At 40.0% G+C, this 25,669-nt stretch overlaps 1 protein-coding gene across 1 annotated transcript in view; it reads right to left on the minus strand.

The window, feature by feature from the left end:
- Positions 1–17,992, minus strand: part of LOC126354566 (uncharacterized) — a 61,505-nt gene extending 43,513 nt beyond the window's left edge. Inside the window, exons 1-3 of the mRNA XM_050004310.1 lie at positions 17,866–17,992; positions 17,614–17,780; positions 5,754–5,968 (exon numbers count right to left, since the gene is read on the minus strand). Of these exons, the coding sequence (XP_049860267.1) occupies positions 5,754–5,968; positions 17,614–17,780; positions 17,866–17,948 (465 nt within the window). The 5' untranslated portion in view covers positions 17,949–17,992. The remainder of the gene's footprint in view (positions 1–5,753; positions 5,969–17,613; positions 17,781–17,865) is intronic.
- Positions 17,993–25,669: the final 7,677 nt, after the last annotated feature.

The raw sequence follows: 25,669 nt of genomic DNA on the forward strand, positions 1-25,669 counted from the left end.
GACAAGGACTACACAGCACAAAATAAGTGGGAAATCCATAATAATAATAATAATAATAATAATAATAATAATAATAATAATAACACAAGCAACTCTAAACAGTTACAGAGGTTAAGATTATTCGTTCATGCGTATTGATGCGGTGCTGTGACATTGCCTTCCTCTCTGACCTTTGGACTGATTTATGTTGCCAGTAGTAGGGAAACCTTAAGCTTAAAGCAGATTCTGAGCCATGGTGCAACACAGTGTTGTTCACACTAACATTCCATCTTCTTCTCGTGTTGTCTTTTTCTTTCTTTTGCCAATGTTGCACCCGATTTATTATTTCTTCTGCTTTGGAAAAAATTAGTGTTTCCATCTCAAACATGTTTCTTTCTGTTATTTCATTGTCTTTGATAGTGTTTGTTTCTCCATCTTTTATTTCTGAAATGTATGGAACTGTCAATTTCTTTTTCCAGAAATACAGGAATATCTGTTTCATTAGCTCATTCTCATTCATTTGTTGTAGGTGCCCAAAGATGATTACTATTTGCTTCTTCAGTGTTTCTGATATTTTCTTTATATTTTCATAGACCTTTTCCTCCTGATTTTCCAACGACCTGTAGTTTGTACTGCACCCATTATTTTTCTAATAATCAGTCTTTTGAGTACCTCTATTCGGCCCAACTTGTAGTTCATCGATGCACAGACATGTATATAAACACTCTCGTCTTACCACAGTGATATAGTGTTTTTGTTTTGTTTTCCTTGATATGCATTTCTTGTTGTAGATATTTTTTGTCAAACCCTATGTTTTCTCCATTTTATTAACCCGTACACATACTGTAAATTTTTTTAGTCCATCCTACTGTATAGTTTCTCCAAGATATTTAAATTTACTAACTTGCCCTATTTTACCTGTCTGTTTTTCTTTGTATTTTGGTGCATTTTTATATTTGTCATGAACTTTTTTTTTTTCAGCTGAAATTTTTAGACCATTTAACCTACTATTTTTCCCTGAAGATTTATCTGAGTAATTGATTTTGTCTGATTTTATGAAAGCATTGAAAATCAGCTGTAAAAGCAGGCAGTTTACATTAATTCTATTTCTCTTCCTATTCAGAATTACTGGTTCAAATTTGGTGACCTTTTAGCTCCAAATCCCGAATCTTATAATTTTTTCCCATAAAATGCAGTTAAACAGTAAAGGTGATAAGCTGTCCCCTTGTCTAAAACCAATTTTTGTTTCAAATGGCTGAGATACTTCTCCTACAAATTTAACTTTAGATGTCATATTTGCTAAGAGTTAAAAGAATTTTGTATATATCACTTTTAATCTTTGATTCTGACAATTTCAATAATTCTGCTGGAATCAGAGTCTGTTGTTTTTGAATGTTTTGGTGGCTCCATGAGGTTTTAGCTCTGTTGGTGGCAAATCTTCAAGGTTTCCTGGTATTGCTGCAGACTCAAATTGGACTGATAAACATTTCTAGAATTATTTTTGGTGACACTTTCTTTTATTTCTATAATCTGAGTTTTTTCAAAGGTTCTTTTGATTTTCTAGATTATTGTTGAAGTTTCTTTTCTTTCTTGTCTGAATTGTTCCAAATGATGATTTTTTTTTTTTTTAACATATCAATTTTCTCCGTTTATGAGCCCTTCATTCTAGTGCTTCTTCACACTCCTTTTTTGTTCTTGGCCAATACTAGTGTTTTCCCTGCCACTTTCTATATTATTAACAATTATAAAATATGATTATGACCCAATTCTGTTGCAAAAGTTGCTGGTTGCTAACACATGCCAGTGAACTCTGAACTCTGACAAGTGAAAAATTTTATTACCACAATTTGGCTTGCAGGAGAAGAGGTGTTGGCAGACAGTTACTAATCAATAAACTGCATACCAATGCCCTAAACTTCAACACAACAATTCATGGAGTGGATGCATGTGAATTCATTCAGATGGGGAAGTAAATTTTGGCAGGTCGCCACTAACAATGTCCATGTACCACTAACTTCAGTCAGGAGACGGATCTGTTGAATACAGAAAGCTGTGTAGGATTTCAGAGGCAAATGAGCTAATAGAGACAACATGCAAACAGATTAGTGTATTTTTTACCTTGCAACAGGTAATGTATTTTTTAAATTGTGACAGGTAACTGAAAGGGTATGAGAGGCCACTTTTCATTGCAAAGATGTTCCTACTGGCATGTATACTGTTGACAATTAGGATCCAATGCCTTATCTTCCTATGTATATCATCATTAACAAAGTGTTTACTCATTCCTCCTACACCTAATGGCATCACTCCTGTGCCCATTCTAACCTTTGAGTGCTAAGATACGCATTTAGTAGATGGAAAATACTGACTCAGCCAGTACCACCCATCTAGTTTGACCTATGATGGAGTGATCAAAATGGTAGACATAAACCACTCATTGCAATATAATATGCATAAAGTTCACACCTTAATAAGAATCATTATTGTTCTCACGACACCACATCAACTCCCAAACAAAACTGCCTCCTTTCAATTTAGGCTACATCTCGCACTTTGCTACAGACCACATTATCACCACAATGTACGCTCTAGAAGATTATATGAAAATTAAAATAAATATTGTCAGTGTTCTGTTTTATCTTCACTTGTGCCACCCACACGTCACAGCATCATTACGTCAGGGGTCAAAACCAACAGGCGGCATTGGTAAGTTCAATCCTTCTAGCAAACACACTCATGTAAGATAGTAGCTTTTGTACCCCACAACAAGCAGACAATAATGGATGGTGTAGCTGAACATGTTGATACTGAAAAACACTGTAGTGGTGACAGAGCTGTTGCAGTGTGGTTCAATCATCTGCTGTTGCAAGAAATTGTGGGCAAGGTAAAAATAGAAGATGTCAGTGATTAAATAGTCATCAATCTGAAGTTTGGTTTTGACAGCACAATGCTTTATTATAATGATCATGTTCCAAGAGTTATATTCTTTTCTTCCTTTGAGCTGAGAACTGACTTTTCCATCCAGTCATTAATGAGACTTACCATTTAACATATACTAACAAAGCGATAGAGGGGCAGGCCAGTACTTACCTCAGCTCAGTACAGCCGATAGATACACAAAAAACATCATCATTTATCATTTAACAATTAATTCGAAGCAGTGTGCATTTGACAAATGTCGCATTTGCAAATCATGGCCACAGCCAAGTCATGTAAAGCAGCAGAAAGAAAAAACAGCACTAAAAGGTGATCAAATTAAAATCTAATACTCGGCACGTGACCCATTAAGCCACAGCACATTAAGGATTTCCAAGGATTATTCAAACAGCAGAAGACAATATCAAAAGATAAAAAAAGAAATTGAAATATAGGTTAATTTCCCAATTATTATGGTTAACAAACAATGCAAGCTTTAAAAGGATACATTAATGCCCATTCACATAATATTCTCTATACTTTCATAGATTCGGTCTATTTATTTTAGATTAGCTGGGCACTAGAGAAATCTAATTCTATGTGCTTCTCCAGTAATATTTCTTACAAATGTGTATTGAAAATGGTTTCAGAAGCTGACAGACCAGTCCCTCTATTGTGCATTTTAAATCTAAGCTACATACCATACAAAACAATAGAAAATCCAGGATGGAATGTAACAATATTATGAAAAGGAAATCTGCTACTCACCATGTAGCGGAGATGCTGAGTCGCAGATAGCCACGACAAAAAGAATGTCACAAATATAACTTTCAGCCAGTAAGGCCTTCGTCAAAATTAGACGACAGAGACATACATACACACATATGCAAACACAACTCACACACGCATGACTGCAGCCTCAGGCAACTGAGTAGGGCCAGTTGAAACAAATGGGGAAGTTGTCGAAGTCCTGGAGGAATGTGGATAGGTTGTCCTCACCCTCAATCCAAATTGCAAAAATGTCAATAATGAATCTGAACCAGGTGAGGGGTTTAGGATTCTGGGTGTTTAGGAAGGACTCCTCTAGATGGTACATGAATAGATTGGAAAATGATGGTGCCATGCTGGTGCCTATAAAAGTACCCCGGTTCAGATTCATTGATGACATTTTTGCTATCTGGATTGAGGGTGAGGACACCCTGTCCCTATTCCTCCAGAATCTCACCACTTCTCTCTCATTTGCTTCACCTGGTCCTACTCAACCCAACAAGGCACCTTCCTAGATGTTGACCTCCACCACAAAGATAGCTACATCAGTACCTCTGCCCATTTCAAACCTACTAACCACCAACAATACCTCCACTTTCATAGGTGCCACCTGTTCCATACCAAGAAGTCCCTTCCATACAGCCTAGCCATCCATGGTCATCGCATCTGCAGTGACGACCTGTCCCTCCGGAATATACCAAGGGTGTCACTGAAGCCTTCACGAACTGTAATTATCCTCCAAACCTTGTAAAAAAACAAATCTCCCGTGCCTTATCTTTCCACCCTCCCAACATCTCACAAAGTCCACCGTCTGGCCACAGAGAACCATTCCCCTCATAATAGTACCACCCAGAACTGGAGCAACTGAATTACATTATCTGGCAGGATTTCGACTACCTTTTTTCATGCCCTGAAATGGGAAATGTCCTGCTCACTATCCTTCCCACCCCTCCAACAGTGGTATTCTGCCATCCACTGAACCTACAAAATATACTTGTCCATCCCTAAACATCCCCTGCTCCCATCCCTTTACCTCATAGCTCATAATACACCTCTAATAGACATAGATGCAAGACCTGTCCAATACACCCTCCCACCACCACCTACTCCAGTCCGATCACAATCATCAAACCAGTCATGTGATCTACAAGCTAAGCTGCAACCACTGTGCTGCATTCTATGTGGACATGAGAACCACATGAATGGCCACCAACAAACTGTTTCCAGGAAACAAGTGGACCACCTGGTTGCTGAGCACGCTACAAACGCGACATCCTTCATTTCAATGACTGGTTCACAGCATGTACCATATAGATCCTTCCCACCAACACCAGATTTTCTGAATTGTGCAGGTGGCAGCTTTCCCTGCAATATATCCTACATTCGGTAACTCTCCTGGCCTCAACCTCCGTTTGTCATTGTCCTCTCCCATCCAGCCCCTTCTTTATTCCTATTTCAGGACTACACAGTCCTCACTCCACCATTGCACCCAGTCTTTTTACTTCTCTCATTTTCCGCTATCACCCCTCCCCCCCCCCTCCCTCCCAACCTCTCTGCAGCCCTCCATCTAACCTCCCAACTGCACGTAACTATGCTACCCTCTTTCCACCTCGTCCCTGCACGCTCTCCAACAGCACGCCACTGTCCACCATCCCCACCCTACTATCTTTCCCTTCCCCCTGCAGGCATCAGTCTTCTCCTTACCCCCATCCAGTCGCCACTCCCATCATGCACTGGTGCTGCTTCTCGCAGTTGGCCTCAGTTGCTTGCACCTGCAGTCATGTGTGTGTGAGTTGCATTTGGTGAGTGTGTATGTGTGTTTCTGTCATCTAATTTTGATGAAGCGGCCTTACGGTCAAAAGCTATATTTGTGAGAGTCTTTATTGTGCCTATTTGCAGCTAAGTATCTCCATTATATGGTGAGTACCAACTTTCCTTTTCATAATATTGCTACGTACAATATAATATCTATTTGTTGTTGTATGTGACAGCAGTGATCCCCTTATTTTACATATCATATAATATATGAATTAAAATAAATAAATTAAGTAAATTAAGCAGACATGATCCTTATTAAATTCTGCTTCTACCTTGAAAGTAGAATAGATAGGTTCACTGGTATACTTTAATGAACGAACATGTTTGGCTCGTTCATGAATACCCATGTAAGCTTTGCGAGGTACCACTTTTGTATTTGCTATGTGAAGAGTCTTAATAGTGCCCCAAGTTGCATCAAGAGGTGCACCAATCTTTTCTATAGGAGCCAGAACATCTTCAAATATGTCTGTTGTAGAAGTTTCAGTTGCTGCAAAATAAAAACAACTTTCAGTTCCACAAACATGATCTCACTTTAACTTCAAATCAGTTTAAAAACCATACCGATGTGTTTACAACTGTTTTGTGCAAGATACAAAAACAAATCAAAAATATTATTGTATTATAGTATGGTAAATTTTCATCGAGGTTCAGTAACAATGAAAGTTCATAAATATTCTCCACAATTTCTGACTCGTGTACGACATGCAAGTCCTCACCTCAATGTCATGTTTACTGTTTCCCCATAATTAATGTAGTTCTTCTTTCTATATTTTGTGATGCCTCATTCCTCACTCACCCCACTGGACTTATGCCCATCTTTCAGCATTAGTAAGACAATTTTTTATTTTATTTCAAATAACATTCTACAACACATGCAAAAAAATTATGTTGCTGTTTTCTAAATGAACAATTTGGGGTCTTAGAGTCATAATGATGTATCCACAAAAAGTGTGTTTTGAGATGAAGGCAAAAGAAATTCCGCAACCATAGAAACACTATCACTGCTACCACCAAATTCACATTTCTGACAGTTGTGATATATCGTGGTTCTTAGAGTGTGCTTACTTCATTCAACAATTTCCCAGCTATAGCACGAAGACAGTGGTGTAGTAGACATGTCAAAGTGCCCAATATTGTAGTTATATTGTTAGCACTCCAAACTCTCGAATTTCTTTTGCTCTCTCAGTCTATTGTAATCTATCTGACATTACAATTTTATACATACATATGTATTCACCTGTATGTTTTCGTAACTACAACTTGTTCTTGATACCACCTGTTGTTTTACCATTTGCACAAGTTCCATTAAAGTCATTTATCAGAGAGAGCAAATATGGTTATGAAATCTCTGAAATTATACGAATTGTTCAGCATAATTATAGTCCCTGCTAATGGAAAGCTAAGTAGTTTTTTTCTGTAACTCTATAACAACAGAAATTTTAGCCATAAACTTTTTCGTGGATCAACAAACAGCCTGAACTTTGAAACAAAGTTTCTTGTTTGTGAATTAGCACGAGTGATTTTAGTTTAACATTTCACGAACATCACAGTTATTGAAGATCAAGCTTTCAGCCATGCTGTTCTTCGAGAAATCCTTTCTGCATTCACATGATGTGCTTCTGGAAAGCCAAAGGGGAAGTCTAAATCACAATGGGTATACAGAGATTTGAAAACCCTTCCTCCCTATCACGAGGTCCCTGTCTTAGTCTGCACCATATAGGCTAATGTGAGCACAATATAAGCAGTATGCTACACTGGGCAGCTGTCATAATCCCCATTCACTGTTACCAAGAAGGATAATATATGGTAATTTTTAATCTCAACAATATTTCAAAGGCACTGCTTAAACTGCAATCATCTATATCAAAAGCAAGCCATTGTCGGGATATTTCATATAATTTTTTTTTTTACGATAGTAACACAAGTCACCCACAAAAAATTAAAAAAACTTCAGTTTGTCATTATACAGCTGCACTGCAACAGCATACATCATTATAGTCGTATTTTGCACTATTTTGTGAAAACAAATGATGCTGACAGAAAAAAATTAAGTATCTAAAAATATGTTCAGATCATCATATACCTTTAATTAAATGACCTCATGATGTTAAGTAAAGTGTTCTATAAGTTTTCACAGTGCATCTCCAGAATGTAGAGCATAATAAGGCATGTAAAGTACGCATTAATGGAAACTTTACACATTAAAAGTAATTTTTGCATGTTTTACATTACTGCCACTACGTTTTAACCCATCAGATTTTTTTAGTTGTTTACTGCTCTTTACATAGTTTCCCTCCTTACAAGCCTCTCAATCCTTGCATAAACCTTCTCACAAATTTCTTCATTGCATATCCTCCCTCCTGCACTTGATTTTCCCACTCTGCACAGGATCTTCCTCTTTTTCTCTTGTATATAGGTTACCAACATGGTACTTTTCTCTGTCACTATTCATCACCTAGTCTCATCATATGTCCACACAATTTTAAACACTGCTTTTCCACCTTTTCCATGATGAATGAAGGAGTTTTCATTCATTTCTTGATTTCTTTATCTGGGATTTTCTCTCGTCTTGAAACTCTTATTTCTCAAACCATTCATTTACATAGCTTCCACCTTGTGTTGTCTTTTCCCGGGACTCTGTGCAAACAAACACTTTGTATTACTAATTCACATAAGCTTTTTTTGTCTTTTTTGTAATTTTATCTGACCAAAGGACTGCTTCTTTACCTTGCATTGTCCTCTGCCTTATCTTTTTGTTTATGGGAATCTATCACTCCCAGATATGCCTGCTTTTGATATTTAAATTTAGTGTTAATCTGGCCTTAATGTACTTCGGCCTTTTAAGTAATTAAACCACAGCCTTTTTTTACATTCAAATATTTACAATCACATGACTATCTTCCAATTGCATTTTCGACATACAATTACTCTTAGCACAGACAGGCTTATTAATAATCTGCCACCATTCATTCCACGGGAACCATGTTTTGTATCTTTTACCACCCCCCCCCCCCCCCCCCCCCCCTCTGAATTAAGTTTTATACACCTTAACCAGTTTATTTTACAATTACACACCCCAAGTGCTTCTATCCTTTTGGTATCTGGCTTATTTGTTTACCAGGTGTATATAACAGGTCCATGTTTTACAAATTCTGAAATATGAAGTGTGACAGGAAAGTTTTAAGAATGGGCTTGTAATTGTACAATGGTGATACTTACATGCTACTGTGATGCATCTCCTTCAAAATAGTACCCTTCCAACAGAACACAACGAATCCAATGGTGTTTCCACATTTGGAAACATTCCTGGAAATTTTTTCCTGAAGTGTGTTAAGGATGCTCTCCGTATTTGCCTGGATGTCTCCAATTGAGCCAAATCGCTTCCCTTTCAGTGAAAATTTCAGTTTAGGAAAAAAGGTAGAAGTCCACAGGGGCCAAATCAGGGGAATATAGCAGTTGTGGAAGCACAGGAATTGTGATTAAGTTGGTCAAAAATTCAACCATGGACAAGGAACGATGAGCCAGAGCATTGTCATGGTGTAGCACCCAACTCCTGTCTTTCCACAATGCAGGCCTTTTCGCGCAAATGCTCAAGGACACATTTGTGGTATTCCTGGTTAGCTGTCTGTCCTCCAGGGGTAAATCATGATGCACAATACCAGTAGAATCGAAAAAAAAATCACCAACATTGTATTCACCTTCAACTGACTTTGCCATGCTTCTTTTAGTCGTGGTGAACATGGAGTCTTACACTGCGAAGACAGCACTTTGGTTTCAAGATCATACTCATGAATCGTCACTTGTAATTACCCTATTTAACAAATCCGGGTCATTTTTAGTCTAATTAATCAGTTCTAGGCACACTTCAATCCGGTATTGTCTTTGGTCACTTGACAACACTTTTGGAATGAATGTTGCGGACACTCGACACATGTTCAGATCTTCAGTTAAAATTGACTGAACTGCACAGAAGCTTAAATTAAGTTCATCAGCCATCTCCCTAATTGTAAGTCTATGATCAGAGCAAACAAAGTCGTGAACTTTCACGCCATTTTCATTCATTTTTGAGGTGGAAGGATGTCAGGACCATGGTTCATCTTCAAATGATTCACAGCCATTTTAAAATCTGTTGAACCAGACAAAAACATTTGACAGGCTAATACAATTATCTCCAAAAGCTGTTTTTAATAGTTCGTAAGTCTCAGAGGCTGATTTCCCAGTTTAAAACAAAATTTCACATCTACATCATGTAGATGTAGAACACATTGCTCTGTTTTTACATCCATTTTCATGCAGACAGAATCTGGCAACAAGCCCTAACAGACCCGCACTCAACCAGTTGCCACAGTAAAATGAATAAAGGAAATGCAGTTTCCTGTCAGAAGGCATTCAAGGACAAGGCAATGACTCACTCCCCACCCTCTGTGTACCTGCCTACCAAACCAGTAAACAGTAGCGGATCTATTCTTAAAACTTTCGAATCACACCTCATATCTTGATTTTTATTTACTTCTTTTAGATCAAATGATTATATTGCTAGCAACTTCTGTTCATAAAAAGTTTCAATTTCCACTCATATCACCAATTAAGTTGTTCTTAATTACCCTGATGCACAACTGCCTGGTCAAGCTAATACATATTTTGTCCCTTTCTGACACTTTGCATGAGGGTCATTCCATGTCAATTCAACCAATTTGAGAAAATGTACCAGCTGATAGTCTCAGATTTGTTGTCAGGTAAAAGCATTATTTGTGTAGTGCTGCACCATGTACACGTGCTTTTGACACAGCCTTCATTTAAAATTGTTTTGTGACGTATATACAGCAGATAATAAGAATTTCAGGTAATGGATTACTCTTATGCTTCGTTTTATATAATTTGGAAGATATTTTTATTGATAACTATAATGTAAAGTTTAGTTTTTTTAACGAATATGTAATCGGTTTCAGAATGAAACCACTGGGACATAACGACCTTCAAATGGTAAATTCTATTATTCTTTACAGCCTGCCATTATGGATAATAGACCACCATCAAGAGTAAATCAGCAATTCAGAGCTTGTGACCTTACCACAAATATGCTAATGGACATACTTGCTGAAATTCCAAGTAATACTGAGTCGGCTCCTTCGGATACTGGAAGTGAATCAGGCGAAATTGATGAAGAACTTCGACTTCTTTTATCTGATGAGAGCGTAGTTGAATTTGAAGAGGATATGAATGAAGGTGTTTGTGTTGAAAGTGACTCTGTTCACTTTAGTAGTGGCAACAATGACGACGATGTGTGTGATGACAATACAGAAATAAATGAGCATATCGAATGGGTGCAACACATACTGTCAAATGCAATAACTGAGTTTTTACAGGAATATGGTTCAAATATCCCATCTAAAAAATCAAATCCCACTGAAATATTTTGTTGCTTATTTGGTGATGATTTATTAGACCATCTAGTGTATCAAACAAATTTATATGCAACTCAAAAGCTTGGAGGTTCTACAGTTTTCAAACCAACCGATATTGACGAAATGAAGAAATTTCTCGCCATAAATTTACTAATGGGTATAAAAAAATATCCATCATATAGAGATTATTAGTCCTCTGATCCGGTTCTCCGTGATTCATACAATTCAGATCTCATGCCTTGGAATAGATTTTCGTGGTTGCTAGGCCATATTCATGCAAATGATAACAGCCAGCAATCAAAAAAGGGAGAAAAAGGCTTCGATAAATTGTTCAAGATAAGCCCACTATTGGACTATCTTAGCAAGAGGTACACAGAAAGTTATAAGCCAACAGAACACCTTGCTGTGGAGGAGTCAATGATTCGTTCCAAAGATAGATCCAGCCTCAAGCAGTATATGCCACAAAATCCCATGAAATGTGGGTACAAAGTTTGGGTACTGGCAAATGAAACTGGTTACGTTTACAAATTTCAGTTTTATACTGGGAAAATTGGTCAGGGGGTAGAAACATGTCTAGGTGCCAGAGCTGTAAAACACCTTAGTTCAGAATTAGCAGGAAAGCATCACAAGCTGTACTTTGATAATTATTTTATTTCTGTACCCCTGGTGCTCGATCTGAAGAAACAAGGAATATGTGCCTGTGGGACAGTGAGGAAAGGCAGAGTTGGGTTCCCAAAAGACGTCGAAAATGAAAACAACATGTCCCAAGGAGAGTTCCAGTTTCATTGTAGTGGCCAAGGTATCATGGCATTGGTTTGGAAAGAGCGTAAACCAATACAGTTTTTTTCAACATTGAAAATGTGAACACAGCATCTCGGAAATCCAAAGATGGCTCTCGCACAGAAATTTTGTGTCCAGATATTGTAAAGGATTACAATACCTATATGGGGCTTGTAGATAAATCCAACATGTTGAAATCAATCTATGAGATTGATAGAAAAAGCAAGAAATGGTGGCACAGAATTTTCTGGCACTTTCTTGATGTCACTGTTGTAAATGCCTGCATCATTTATAATGAACACTGTGATAATGATCAGAAAACTCTCAAGCAATTCAGACTGCCTGTAATTGCTGGTCTAGTTGGAGTAACTTCGTCATCAACTCCTAATCGCAAGAGATCTCAGATCCAGCAGAATAAATTCATGCCATTTGTTGAACCAGAAAAGCGATTTGACAGTGCATCCCATATGCCAGAAAAAGGACCATCTCAAAGATGTGCACACTGTAGTACTGCTAAAGAGCCACATCGAACAAGATCATTCTGCAAAACATGTAATGTGGGTTTGGGCTTAACAAAAACAAAAAACTGTTTCACTGAATTTCGCAAGAAAATGTAGTCATGAAAACTGTCCTAACAGCCCAGTGGTTTCACTATGAAACCACCTAGAATATTTTATTACAGAATATAAATTTTATTTTTATTACACTATATTATTGCTTTTTGAGACAATAAAAGTAGATTTTGGAAGAAATTGTTATAATTTTCTTCTTATGTTTATTCATGGGCCTAAAAGGGTTAAACAATGGCAGTTTTCAGTGACAGAATGAGTCATTGTTAGGCAGGAACAACAAAGGAAACAAACAACAATTACATGTTACTCTTTTTTTTTTTTTTAAGATTCTGGTTCAGGCTGGTCAGTACTGTTTTGGAAAGTCAGTATGATGGCAGAAGGGTGTACTAGTGGTGCTTTTGTTCAAACAAGTTGCAGTATTGGTAGAGCACAAGCATCTGAATGTCATAAAACAACATATGGACCAAAATGTGGCATTTGCTTTGTACTGTATGATCTGGATGAATTGGACCAAGATTTGTTGCTATGGAGATCCAGGATACACCCTGTGGGCAGAAGAAGTACAGTTCCAGGAAACTTTAGTGTATGTTATCATCATATGAAAGTGTTTCTGGATAAATATTCTTTCCTACAAAGAAGTTGTTTTGATCTATTTTGGATTCATAAGAAGACAGTGAAGTGTAGCCTCAGAGAAACTGATATAAAATCAGTATTTAAAGTGAATCAGTGCATGGGACTTAATATGTAACCAGGACAAAAGTCATGTTCCAGATGTGTTACACTGATAAAAAATGAAGAATATTCTGATTATATACATGACAGTGACAAAGAGTATCGGCCACTTACAACCACCGCAGATGAGCAATTAAAGAATTCAGTTGGTTGGTTGGTTGTTTGGGGAAGGAGACCAGACAGCATGGTCATTGGTCTCATCGGTGTACGGAAGGATGGGGAAGGAATTCGGCCGTGCCCTTTCAGAGGAACCATCCCGGCATTTGCCTGCAGTGATTTAGGGAAATCACGGAAAACCTAAATCACTATGACCGGACGCGGGATTGAACCGTCGTCCTGCCGAATGCGAATCCAGTGCCTTACCACTGCGCCACCCCGCTTGGTAAAGAATTCAGTGACTGCTCTTGGTTTGTCTCCCATGAAGACACACAAAGTTGGGAAAAGAGACAGGCCCAGCTATGATAGAAAAATACTACAAGAAGCTCAAATGGAATTAAAACACAAAATAGCTGACAAACTAATTGTGGAAGAGGAAGAACTATCTGCTCCAAAGGAACAGAAACCATGCCAGAAATGTTCTGATTTGGACAAAATTGTGCACGATTTGAAAGAAAAATGTGCCATATCCACACACAAGAAAAAAGTAGCTATTCTTACCCTTGCACCTTCCAGCTGGTATGTTGACGACACTGCAAAGGAATTCAATGTTTCTACATACATGGTAAAACAAGCTAGGAAAATAAAAGCAACCCAAGGAGTGCTTCCACAACTTCAGCAGGTTCAGGCTAGTGTCGGAGTTTTATGAAAATAATGACTACAGCCAAATAATTCCAGGGAAAAAAAAAAGACTATGTAACGGTGAAAATGGGAAATGTATGTGTAGAGATGCAAAAAAGACTATTGCTATGCAACGTATCAGAACTATATGTAGAATTCAAGGAAAAGTATCCCAATACCAAAGTAGGTTTATCATCTTTTTTCAATCTTCGGCTAAAACAGGTTGTGCCTGTAAGTGCAAGGGACGCAAACAATGTTTGTGTATGAGAGACCCATCAAAATGCTAAGCTGATGTTTGCTAATATAAAGGATTCTGGTCTGGATCACAAAGGTGCAATGAAGCTGCTAGTGTGTGACATCAGTTCCTACCAGTGCATGATACACAGGTGTGAAAAGTGTCCTGGTAAGGCAAATCTTGCCTAACACATGAATAACAAACTGTATGTTGAACTCCTTATGGATGACAATGAACTTGTTTCTTATAAACAATGGACACACATGGGTCGCACAAGTCTTGAAACAAAGCAAAGTACAGTGGAAGATTTTGTTGAAATGTGTTGTCAAAAAACAGACAAACAGACCACACACAGCTTCACAGCAACAGCACAATCAGGCTTATCTCCAGTTTTGTAAGGATAATTTGAAACAAGATGAAATTATAGTAATACTAGACTTTTCTGAAAATTATGCATAGATGCCACCCAAGGATATCATTGGGACAACAGTCAAGCAACTCAGAGCCATTTACTATAGAGGTGAATCAGGTGATGTGTGTGTCATGAACCTGTGCATTTTTAGGGACTGTTTTTTCATGATGCCATTGCAGTGAATGCCCACATTCGCACTGTCATGGCATATGTGAAAAACAAGCTGCCTCACATACATTTTGCGAAATACTTCAGTGATGGGGCAGCTAGTCATTACAAAAACTGTAAAAATCTCAAAAATTTACGCATGCATTACCATGATTTTCAGATTCACGCAGAATGGAATTTTTTCACAACAAGCACCCTACAGAAGGTCACATTCTAACACCTCTTTAATTATTTACCTGGGTACAGAAAAATACCTCTGGCATACAATCATTATATGTTTCAAAAGATGAGGTGAAATCAGCCGAAGAGGTGCTAAAAAGTAGAGTAGAACACGTTGAAACTGTTGCAGGCACAAGGAGCCATCATCACTTCTCTCCAGTGGACTCTGACAATGTGCAGATGAGCAGACTGTCCGGTTATAATTATAGGTTCATGCACAACATGTCCCTTCACAGTGTGTATGACTCAGGGTTCAGAAGCAAACATACTACCAGGTTGCTATGTTATTGCTGTTTACGATGACAAATTGTTCTTAGGATGTGTTGCAGAGTGCTGCGAAGCACTGTGTATTTGTGAACTTCATGGCAACAGCAGGAGCAGCAAGATCATTTCATTGGCCACGTTTGGCAGACAGGTGTTGGATTCCTTTTGAACATATTCTTATGACAGTTCCAGTTCCTACCACAATGGCAGGAAGACAGTATAAATTGCCACTCAAAGTACAGAGTACAGCAGCTTAAGTGTGGGAGAACTTCTGTTCGAAGAACAATCGACTGGTTTTTAGCAGTTAAGGTGCCGTAAACATTAATGAAGGGTTGTGTTAATCTGTCTATATGTTGTTGCTTAGTGATTAAAAAGTTGCGGGAGAGGATAAGAAGAGGCAGTACAGTTTACAATATGTTTTTACAAAATTGTGTTGTGGAAAAATGGCCACATCACAAAATACACCTGTCAACTTCCATTGCACACAAATGTCTTGCAATAACATGCTGAAATTTTGAGATATATATCATTATGGTCTACTTATGTAGTGTGTGAAATTTGGCTTGGATACCACTTGTCCCTTTTGTGCTACCACACTTCAAAAATCCATGTTTTTCAGGTAATTTTTCAAATTTTTGTAAGCATGTAACTCAGTTTTTGTGACTGATATGGGCATGATAAGTTCTGTGTGTGTTTAGGCCACATTACGCTTACCACAACAAATTTATACCCTTTTTGAGTGAATTATATTTGGCATAGAGAGCACCTACAATATGTACCTTTTAATGTATTACATTTCTTTTATTCATTTTGGAATTTTTTATTTTCCCTCAGAAATATGTTGTTGGTATTTTGATTCATAGAGTGTTTTCTCTAAGTGGATGTTACTGGGTTGTAAAAATTTCACTGGACTGTGTGGAACATTTCCGAAGTTATTAAGACCTGAAGTTAGGTCTGGAGATAGATTGCCAGATGTGGGTTGCAATTTCCGGGTCACGCCACCTTCTTTCACAAGTCGTAATTCTGGAACTAATTGGCAGGGGAAACTAATACTTTGTACATGAGTGTTCCACACATGGTACAGTTATTGTACTGAATTTCAGTCAACTCTCAGACTATGAGCTGAAGCCCCAGGTTGAACTGATGTGGAATGACCCCTATGGGACGTAACATCTGAAGTCATCAGTCCCCTAGATCTTAGAACTACTTAAACCTAACTAAACTTAGGACATCACACCGATGCCCAAGGCAGAATAATCTCTGGAGAGAGAGAGAGAAGTATAACTGCAAAAATGAATGCACAGCTTGGGACAAACAAAACTGGTTTGAAAGAAGCGGTGGGACTGCGTGTCTGTAGTAAAATAAACCAGGAAGGAGAATATCTACTGCACTTCTGTACGAGGAGTGAGTTGGTTGTGCAAAACAATAGGTTGAAGAAAAGAGTCAATTACATGATCACAAGATAATGCTGGAATGGGCAATATAAATTTGCAATTGACTATATAATGTGCATGAAGCAAGAAGTATACTTGTGACTGGTGTCAAGGTGATAGTGTTGCAAGCTGTCGAGCATGTACAGATGCTTGATATAATGAAATGGCCTATCAGAATAAAGGGGGAGGGTGGCTATAAGTTGTCTATTGCCTGGCTGCTAGCAATTTAATTACAGCGGACCAGGTGTGTTCACCAGACAGCAGCTCCATTTGACACAGGCTTAAAAGCATAAACAGAAACCCCAAGAGAACTGCTGTGCAACTTCAATGCTTCACTGCGGGAAAAGATTAACTCTATGTACAAGCTGATGATTAGCTATTGCCTACCAGTCATTTACCATACAATAGCCTACTGTACAGTTGTTCCCTTCCATAGCCGCCTCACATCAAATTGTCCAATGGTATTCCAGATATGTGGCATCAGTAGCCACTAACAACTGATGTAGACAATGTATATGGTAGGAGGAGATACCCACCAGTGTCAAACTGTTAACTGCCGTAAAAAGGGCCACTGCAAAGACTACTGAAGCGTTAGCAATGTAACTGCTTTAGTGTTTCATAATGATGTGCCCTAACAAAAAAACCTTTTATTCAAAATGAGCTAATATTTTAGTATGGGTATGATTTCCCTGTCATTACACAAGTTTCAAACCAGGGCATTCAAGCATTACAAACACAAAATTGCTACATACGTGAGTCGTGTAATGTATGACATATTCCACTAATTATCATTGACATCCATGTTTGCTGTAATTTACATATTATGAGAATGTTGTTATAGTGTAACACGTAATGTATGTTCTGGACACATCAGATAATATACAAGTTGTCAGAGCAATGACATGAATATATGTATATTTGTTGGGAAAACTGATTACTATAAGAAAGCACTTTCATTCCCTTTCCTCTCTCCCCCAAATTAATACAATTAATATCGACAGTGCGGATATTTCTACACATGACACACAATGGGTAACGTGTGCCACACAATGTTTCATTAGGAATATATTTGACAGCACAATGCAAGAAATTGTGACTTCCAGGTAGTGTGTGGAATGCAGTATGGTATTCATACATGCCAATGTTTCCTCCAGACGCTTTATCTTCGTCTCGTAGTCCATAGTCTGGACACCGATTGCGGAAACGCAGTTTTCTGCAGTGATGTCACTGAATTTTGGTGTAGCAGCACTCTGCAGCAATGGATTATTTGAAACATCTTCACCGTGCCCAGTCTCCGGTAACCTAATGCATTACAATCATTCATCATGGAGGTTAACAACGTCCAATCGTCACGTTATAAATCAATCGGTACTGAGCAGTTTCTTACAATACATAATATCCGTATCTCCGACTTAGGGTTAATTGATTTGTTGTAGCTACCGCTACTCTCCTGCCAAACGATACCGCCATACCAACACAATCAACTTACTAACAGCAAACTGCCAAACATTATATTCGACCAAAATAACTCGACGAAATTATCGATTATAATTGTGTGCCACATCGATCACATTTACTGGTCGATAGTTCGGCATTTTAAATTATGAACTAAAAGGAGAGTCGGAACGATTCAAAATAGTAAGAAAATAACGTTTTCCACTTTTAAGCTTATAAAATAATTTGGCATCAAACTGTGTTCGCATACAAGGCTTTGCATTTACGCAAACAAAGGATTTCACTCTTTTGTATAAGAAACTGCGATCTTCCGGTTGGTGCAATTGTCATAGCAACCAGCTGTATTTACTGTCCAGTGTCCAGTTTTTTACCCGTTACTTTTGGTTCTTGAGTGTCGTTGACGTCTCGCTAGGAGTTTGTTAATTTTTTTTATTTTTGTTAGCCTACTTATATTGCTGAGTGTCATAGTTATAGAAGTTCATAATTAAGTGAAAAGCGTTAAGTTATGCGGAAACTGATTTACAAACATCTATTGTGTAAGTGATTCTGCTTCATCACCCGTTGATCACAGTGAAAGTTATAATGTTTATTTAAGTGTGAAGAGGACACATCCACAACTGCATATAAAAAAGTCATCAATCCATGTAAATGAAGTTTAATACGAAAATTCTGATGAACAATGTTTCAGTTGACTTTTGTACTTTTTGTGTGTCAGGAATTGTTTATGTTGGAATCTTTGTGGAACTCGTATTGACATAAAAATAATTGAGAAAAATGTATTGGTATTTCCTGCAACATTGAAATTGTAGTCCGAGTTGTGATAATGATACCAGTTTTTGGACCCCAAAAAATACAGTAGCCATATGTTTGAGAATAATATTAAGGATGTACTGTTGTTCAAACACTTTGTACCTTGTTGAATACTCGCCCCTCCACCAGCTAAAACGGAAAAATAAACTGAAGTGATAGGAAACTAATGGGTCTGTAACAGATTTATCTGTGAAAGCTGTTGTCGGTGAAGTCAAATATCGGAATGAAGGAAAGTCAAATGACCCCAGTTGGTTTTGAAGGAGCTTAACCAAAAGGAGGCCACACATAAAAAGAAGAAGCGTCCAACAGTACCCACGTGCTTTGACCAATGACGTCATCAGGATGGCGGAAACGTCTAGCCTACTTCCAACCTATTCAATATGGATGCCATAACATCATCCCATATGTAAACAAACATGAAAACAACACGAGGATATTTCACCCTACTACAAGTAGGGTTGCAGACTTCTTATTTGTCAAGACATAAAGAGAAGTAAGTCATTTAACTCATATGTGTGACTTCGTTACTAATTTATTGGAGTGTTGCAGAACCTTCGTTCTGCTATCCTGTTACCTGACTCTGGGTCAAAGCTGTGTAATAGTGGCAGGGAGAAATTGTGTTAGCGGTGTACTGCACCAGAAGCCATTTCATGAACTCACAAACTCAGCCTACCTTAACAAAAGTGTCATCTCATCCTCTACAGCAGTAGCAGTGAAGCCTTTACAAAAGAAAAATCGTAATACCCTATAATTATAATACCAATAAGTCACTGTCGGAATCAGCCAACTCGTAAAATACCTGGATGTAAACTTTGGAGGAATATGAAATGAAATGATTACATAAGCTCAGTCGTGGTTAAAACAGGTGGCAGACTCTGTTTCGTTGGTTAGAATATTGGGGAAGTGCAGTCAGTCTACAAAGAAGATTGGTTACAAATCACATGTGTGATCCACTCCAGAATACTGCTGAAGTGTGTAGGACTGTATCAAACAGGACTAACAGGGGATATTGAATGTATACAGAGAAGGGCAGCATGAATGGTCATTGTTTGACCTATGGGAGATTATACCTGAGTTGCTGAAGAAACTGATCTGGCACACCCCTGGAGGTAGATGTAAACTATCCTGAGAAAGACTACCAACAAAGTTTCAAGTATGAGCATTAAATGATGACTACAACTTCCTACTTATCACTCACCTAGGACTTTGTGAGGACAAGATTGAATAACACAGCATGCACAGGAAGCATTCAAACAATTGTTCTTTCTGCACTCTGCACGTGAATGGAACTTGAAGAAACACTAATAACTCATTCAATAGGATGTAGCCTCTGCTATACACTTCACGGTGGTTTGCAGGGTACAGATGTAGATGTAGATGTAGACTCTGGTGAACTTCACTCACTGCCCACAAGCAGACACCCTAACTTACTATGCTATCAACGAAAAGGCTGCAGAAACTTAACGGTCAACAACACGTCTTTGCCTAAAGCCGCATTTAAAAGATAGCTTGTAAATATATTGGTCATATCCATTCTTAATGAAAAAACATTTAAAAAATTAAATGTCATTCCGAATGGTAATAATGAACCTAATAGCACCTAGCAAAAATAGCAAACACATAAACCACAGCAGTCAATAAATTATAATAACTCAATGGAAACAAAGCACACATTTTCAGATTCATGTTACCACACTCATTATTTAAAAGATAGCTTGTAAATATATCGGTCATATCCATTCTTAATGAAAAAACATTTAAAAAATTAAATTTCATTCCAAATGGTAATCATGAACCTAATAGCACCTAGCAAAAATAGCAAACACATAAACCACAGCAGTCAATAAATTATAATAACTCAATGGAAACAAAGCACACATTTTCAGATTCATGTTACCACACTCATTATTCAGACACAAATGAATTCAATATTACATGAACAACTTCAAGTGTCAACATCCATAACCATAAATGTAACAACCTATTATCTACAATCATGGACAAATTCAAAAGCAATGAGGCACAGTGATAACAGCACCCCCATCGCGGGTCAATGCAGGTGGGTGGAATCAGACGCTTTCAATGACCCAAACATGCTGTTGCTACTTTCACCACCAGCCAGTGGAGAGGATAGTGATGAAGAGACGATTTGGTGCACTGTTCACTCCCTCATGAGAGGCTATAGGGCAGGACTGGGACGGCATCTCCATAGTAACGTACTTGTCATCATCAGCAGTTAATGCTGGAGGCATCAGTGGGGCCATTAGAGATGACAAGGCCCAGCAACAGAAGTGGCAGTGGCATCAGGTGCAGTGGATGCTGCACCGGCGACAGCAGTTGAAGGGTAGGGGCAGAGGCAGCAATCTCAGACAGTGATCTGTCAGAAATGTAAAACTGTGCACTTCACAAAACGAAAATACTGTGTCATCAGAACAAGACACAGCCAGGGCAAAAGCACCAAACTGCAGAAATGATAGGTGGGTATGAAAGTGAAGCGCCATTGGCTTCAGATGAAGAATGGGACATGTCTATGTCATGCACACCAAAGTACATATTTGAAACTTGTCGGGCAATCACTGTGGAGGGATGAATGCATCCTAGTGAGCACAAAAACCCTTCACTAATATTAAATTAAATGAGGCATGTATGCTAGGTGAGTCATTACTGGCAAGATTGTTGACGCCAGCAGGTAAGGATGTTCCTGACCCTCTCAGCTACATTCCAAGGCTGTCATGTTGATTGCATTATGCCAGGGATGAAGCGGGCTGCTATAAAAAGGCTGGTGCCTACTTCTTCATTACAGTAGAAAGTGCAAGTGTCTCCAGAATGAAATTTTCAGTTTTCAGTGGAGTGTGCGATGATATGAAATGTCCTGACAGATTAAAACTGTGTGCCCACCCGAGACCTGAACTCAGGACCTCTGCCTTTCAAGGGCAACTGCTCTACTAACTGAGCTCCCCAAGCACAACTCATGACCCCTCCTCACAGCTTTACTTCTGCCAGTAGCTCATCTCCTACCTTCCACAGAAGTTCTCCTGCAGGCTAGCAAGACCAGCACTCCTGGAAGAAAGAATATTGCAAAGACATGGCTTAACCACAGTCAGGGGGATGTTTCCTGTGGTGTCACCGCCAGACACCACACGTGCTAGGTGGTAGCCTTTAAATCTGGGCGAGCTGCACGGAGCAGTAAACAGCCCTCATGCCCGACCGTGCCGCTGCCGCCAGGCTTTCAGCCATGTGTGCCATGCCGGCAGGCAAATGCAGTGATCAAATCATGCCCGCGGTGTGCTACTAAACATTCGCTTGAGAGTTGCCCGTCACACCAAGCTATTTGCTTTTATTGTAATAAAAAAGGACATGTTCAGAGTGTTTGCCAGAAAAAGCTCAGATCGGAAGCTCAAAACTGTTCCGGGCCCTTTGCTTCACGCCGGAATCGGAATCGAATCTAGGATACTCAGGCTCACGAAACTTCGCCCATGGAAATTCATCTAGTTCATTCCACTCCGCCCAGTGCCACTCTCTCTAATAGTGACGGTGTTCATCCCGAAAATAGTGTGGGTCGACATGGCCAGAGCTCACGTCAAGTCGCAAGTGATTATGTACCAGTGTCAGTTCACGTTGTACGAGACAGTCGCTCTTGCTGTCAGCAGGACAATAAACTTTTTGTGGGCCATGACATTAATGGCACAGTGATACAATTCCAGCTTGATACCGGAGCTGCAGTTTCACTGATCAGTCAAGACACTTACAAACTGCTGGGCACACCTCCGTTGCATGCCGCAAATGTTAAGTTACGTAGTTATTCAGGTCAAGGTATCCCTGTGTTAGGACAGTGCAGCCTTCTTGCAACATATAGAGGACAAAAAAAACTTGTGTCATTTTACGTACTTCGTTCTTCTTCTGCAGTGAACTTGTTTGGTTTTGATTTATTTCAGTTGTTTAACTTATCTATCGTAAATCAGGTCCTATCAGTGAACCAGACTGTGCATTCAGACAGTGTTTCTCGTCTATGTGAAGAATTTGCAGACATTTTTGTACCGGTCTTCAGTTGCGCTAAGAACTATAAAGTACATTTGGAAATGAAAGGAAACGTGCAACCGAAAATTTTCTGAGCGTGCAATGTTCCCCACGCATTGCGTGATTAGGTCACAAAAACTTTACACGATTTGGAATCACAAGGTGTAATTGAACGTGTGCAGGCTTCTCTCTGGGTATCATCCTTAGTAATTTTGCCAAAACCTTCCGGAAAGTTGAGACTTTGTGTGGACTTCAAGGCAACAGTGAATCCACAACTAGTTATTGCAACTTTTCCTTTACCCCGCCCAGAAGATCTTTTTGACAAACTGTGCCCGGGTAAATATTTTTCGAAGTTTGACCTAACGGATGCGTACTTGCAAATACCGGTGGACGAAGAATCCCAGCGCGTTTTGGTGGTTAACACGTATCTTGGTTTGTATTGATTCAAACGACTGTCATTCTGGTGTGCATCCGCCCCTGCATTGTTTCAGCAATATCTACACTTCTGGAAACTGAAATAAGAACACCGTGAATTCATTGTCCCAGGAAGGGGAAACTTTATTGACACATTGCTGGGGTCAGATACATCACATGATCACACTGACAGAACCACAGGCACATAGACACAGGCAACAGAGCATGCACAATGTCGGCACTAGTACAGTGTATATCCACCTTTCGCAGCAATGCAGGCTGCTATTCTCCCATGGAGACGATCGTAGAGATGCTGGATGTAGTCCTGTGGAACGGTTTGCCATGCCATTTCCACCTGGCGCCTCAGTTGGACCAGCGTTCGTGCCGGACGTGCAGACCGCGTGAGACGACGCTTCATCCAGTCCCAAACATGCTCAATGGGGGACAGATCCGGAGATCTTGCTGGCCAGGGTAGTTGACTTACACCTTCTAGAGCACGTTGGGTGGCACGGCATACATGCGGACGTGCATTGTCCTGTTGGAACAGCAAGTTCCCTTGCCGGTCTAGGAATGGTAGAACAATGGGTTCGATGACGGTTTCGATGTACCGTGCACTATTCAGTGTCCCCTCGACGATCACCAGAGGTGTACGGCCAGTGTAGGAGATCGCTCCCCACACCATGATGCCGGGTGTTGGCCCTGTGTGCCTCGGTCGTATGCAGTCCTGATTGTGGCGCTCACCTGCACGGCGCCAAACACGCATACGACCATCATTGGCACCAAGGCAGAAGCGACTCTCATCGCTGACGACGACACATCTCCATTCGTCCCTCCATTCACGCCTGTCGCGACACCACTGGAGGCAGGCTGCACGATGTTGGGGCGTGAGCGGAACACGACCTAACGGTGTGCGGGACCGTAGTCCAGCTTCACGGAGACGGTTGCGAATGGTCCTCGCCGATACCCCAGGAGCAACAGTGTCCCTAATTTGCTCGGAAGTGGCGGTGCGGTCCCCTACGGCACTGCGTAGGATCCTACGGTCTTGGCGTGCATCCGTACGTCGCTGCGGTCCGGTCCCAGGTCGACGGGCACGTGCACCTTCCGCCGACCACTGGCGACAACATCGATGTACTGTGGAGACCTCACGCCCCACGTGTTGAGCAATTCGGCGGTACGTCCACCCGGCCTCCCGCATGCCCACTATACGCCCTCGCTCAAAGTCCGTCAACTGTACATACGGTTCACGTCCACGCTGTCGCGGCATGCTACCAGTGTTAAAGACCGCGATGGAGCTCCGTATGCCACGGCAAACTGGCTGACACTGACGGCGGCGGTGCACAAATGCTGCGCAGCTAGCGCCATTCGACGGCCAACACCGCGGTTCCTGGTGTGTCCGCTGTGCCGTGCATGTGATCATTGCTTGTACAGCCCTCTCGCAGTGTCCGGAGCATGTATGGTGGGTCTAGCACACCGGTGTCAATGTGTTCTTTTTTCCATTTCCAGGAGTGTACAAACTGTTTGTGCGTCGGTCCCTACTGCAGCAAATTATCTGGACGATCTCTGGAAAGACGGAAGAAGAACATTTGACCAATCTCAGAACATTACTTTAGGTCTTGCGACAAAATGGTCTTCGCTTGCGAAAGGACAAATGTGTGTTTTTTGCTCGGGACTTGCCATACTTGGGACATGTACTCAATGCCCAAGGCATACATCCCAGTCCAATGCACCTTCGTGCCATACAAGACTTGCCGTCGCCGCGGAATTTGAAGCAGCTACAGAGTGTGCTGGGAAAGATTAATTATTATCGCCATTATATACCACACGCCTCTTCCATTTCAGCTCCGCTTCATCACTTATGCCGTAAAGGTGTTCCGTTCATCTGGACGACGGAATGCGACCACGTCTTTCGCCAGTTGAAATCGGCGTTGCTTTCCAATACTTGCCTTATGCCATTCGATCTCCAAATGCCCCTCTTGTTGATAGTGGATGCATTGGATTTCAGAATCGGTGCTGTGCTTGCGCACAAAGATGGATCATACGATCGCCCTATTGCCTTTGCGTCCAAATTGCTCTCGTCTGCTCAAAGAGATTATTCACATATCGAAAAAGAAGCATTGACTCTCGTATTTGGTGTTACAAAGTTTCATGATTTCTTGTATGGTCATCGCTTTACCATATTCACAGACCACAAACCTTTGACATCGCTTTTTCATCCAACCAAGCCTGTACCTCCACGTACAGCGCAGAAATTCATTCGTTGGTCTATTTTCCTCTCGCAGTACCACTACGATATCTTGTATCGGTCCACTGCTAAGCACAGAAAAGCCGATGCGTTGTACCGCTTGCCTGTTGCTGAGGATAGGGCATTCGATTCCTCTGAACTTGCTTGCATGTTCATTGATGCGGAAACCGATGATGTGGTCGAATCGTTTCTGATTGATTTTTGTCATGAAGCTACCGCCACAGCTGCCGACCCTGTCCTTGCTCCCATTCTG

Source organism: Schistocerca gregaria, chromosome 3 (genome assembly GCF_023897955.1).
Source record: "Schistocerca gregaria isolate iqSchGreg1 chromosome 3, iqSchGreg1.2, whole genome shotgun sequence".
Lineage (NCBI taxonomy): Eukaryota > Metazoa > Arthropoda > Insecta > Orthoptera > Acrididae > Schistocerca > Schistocerca gregaria.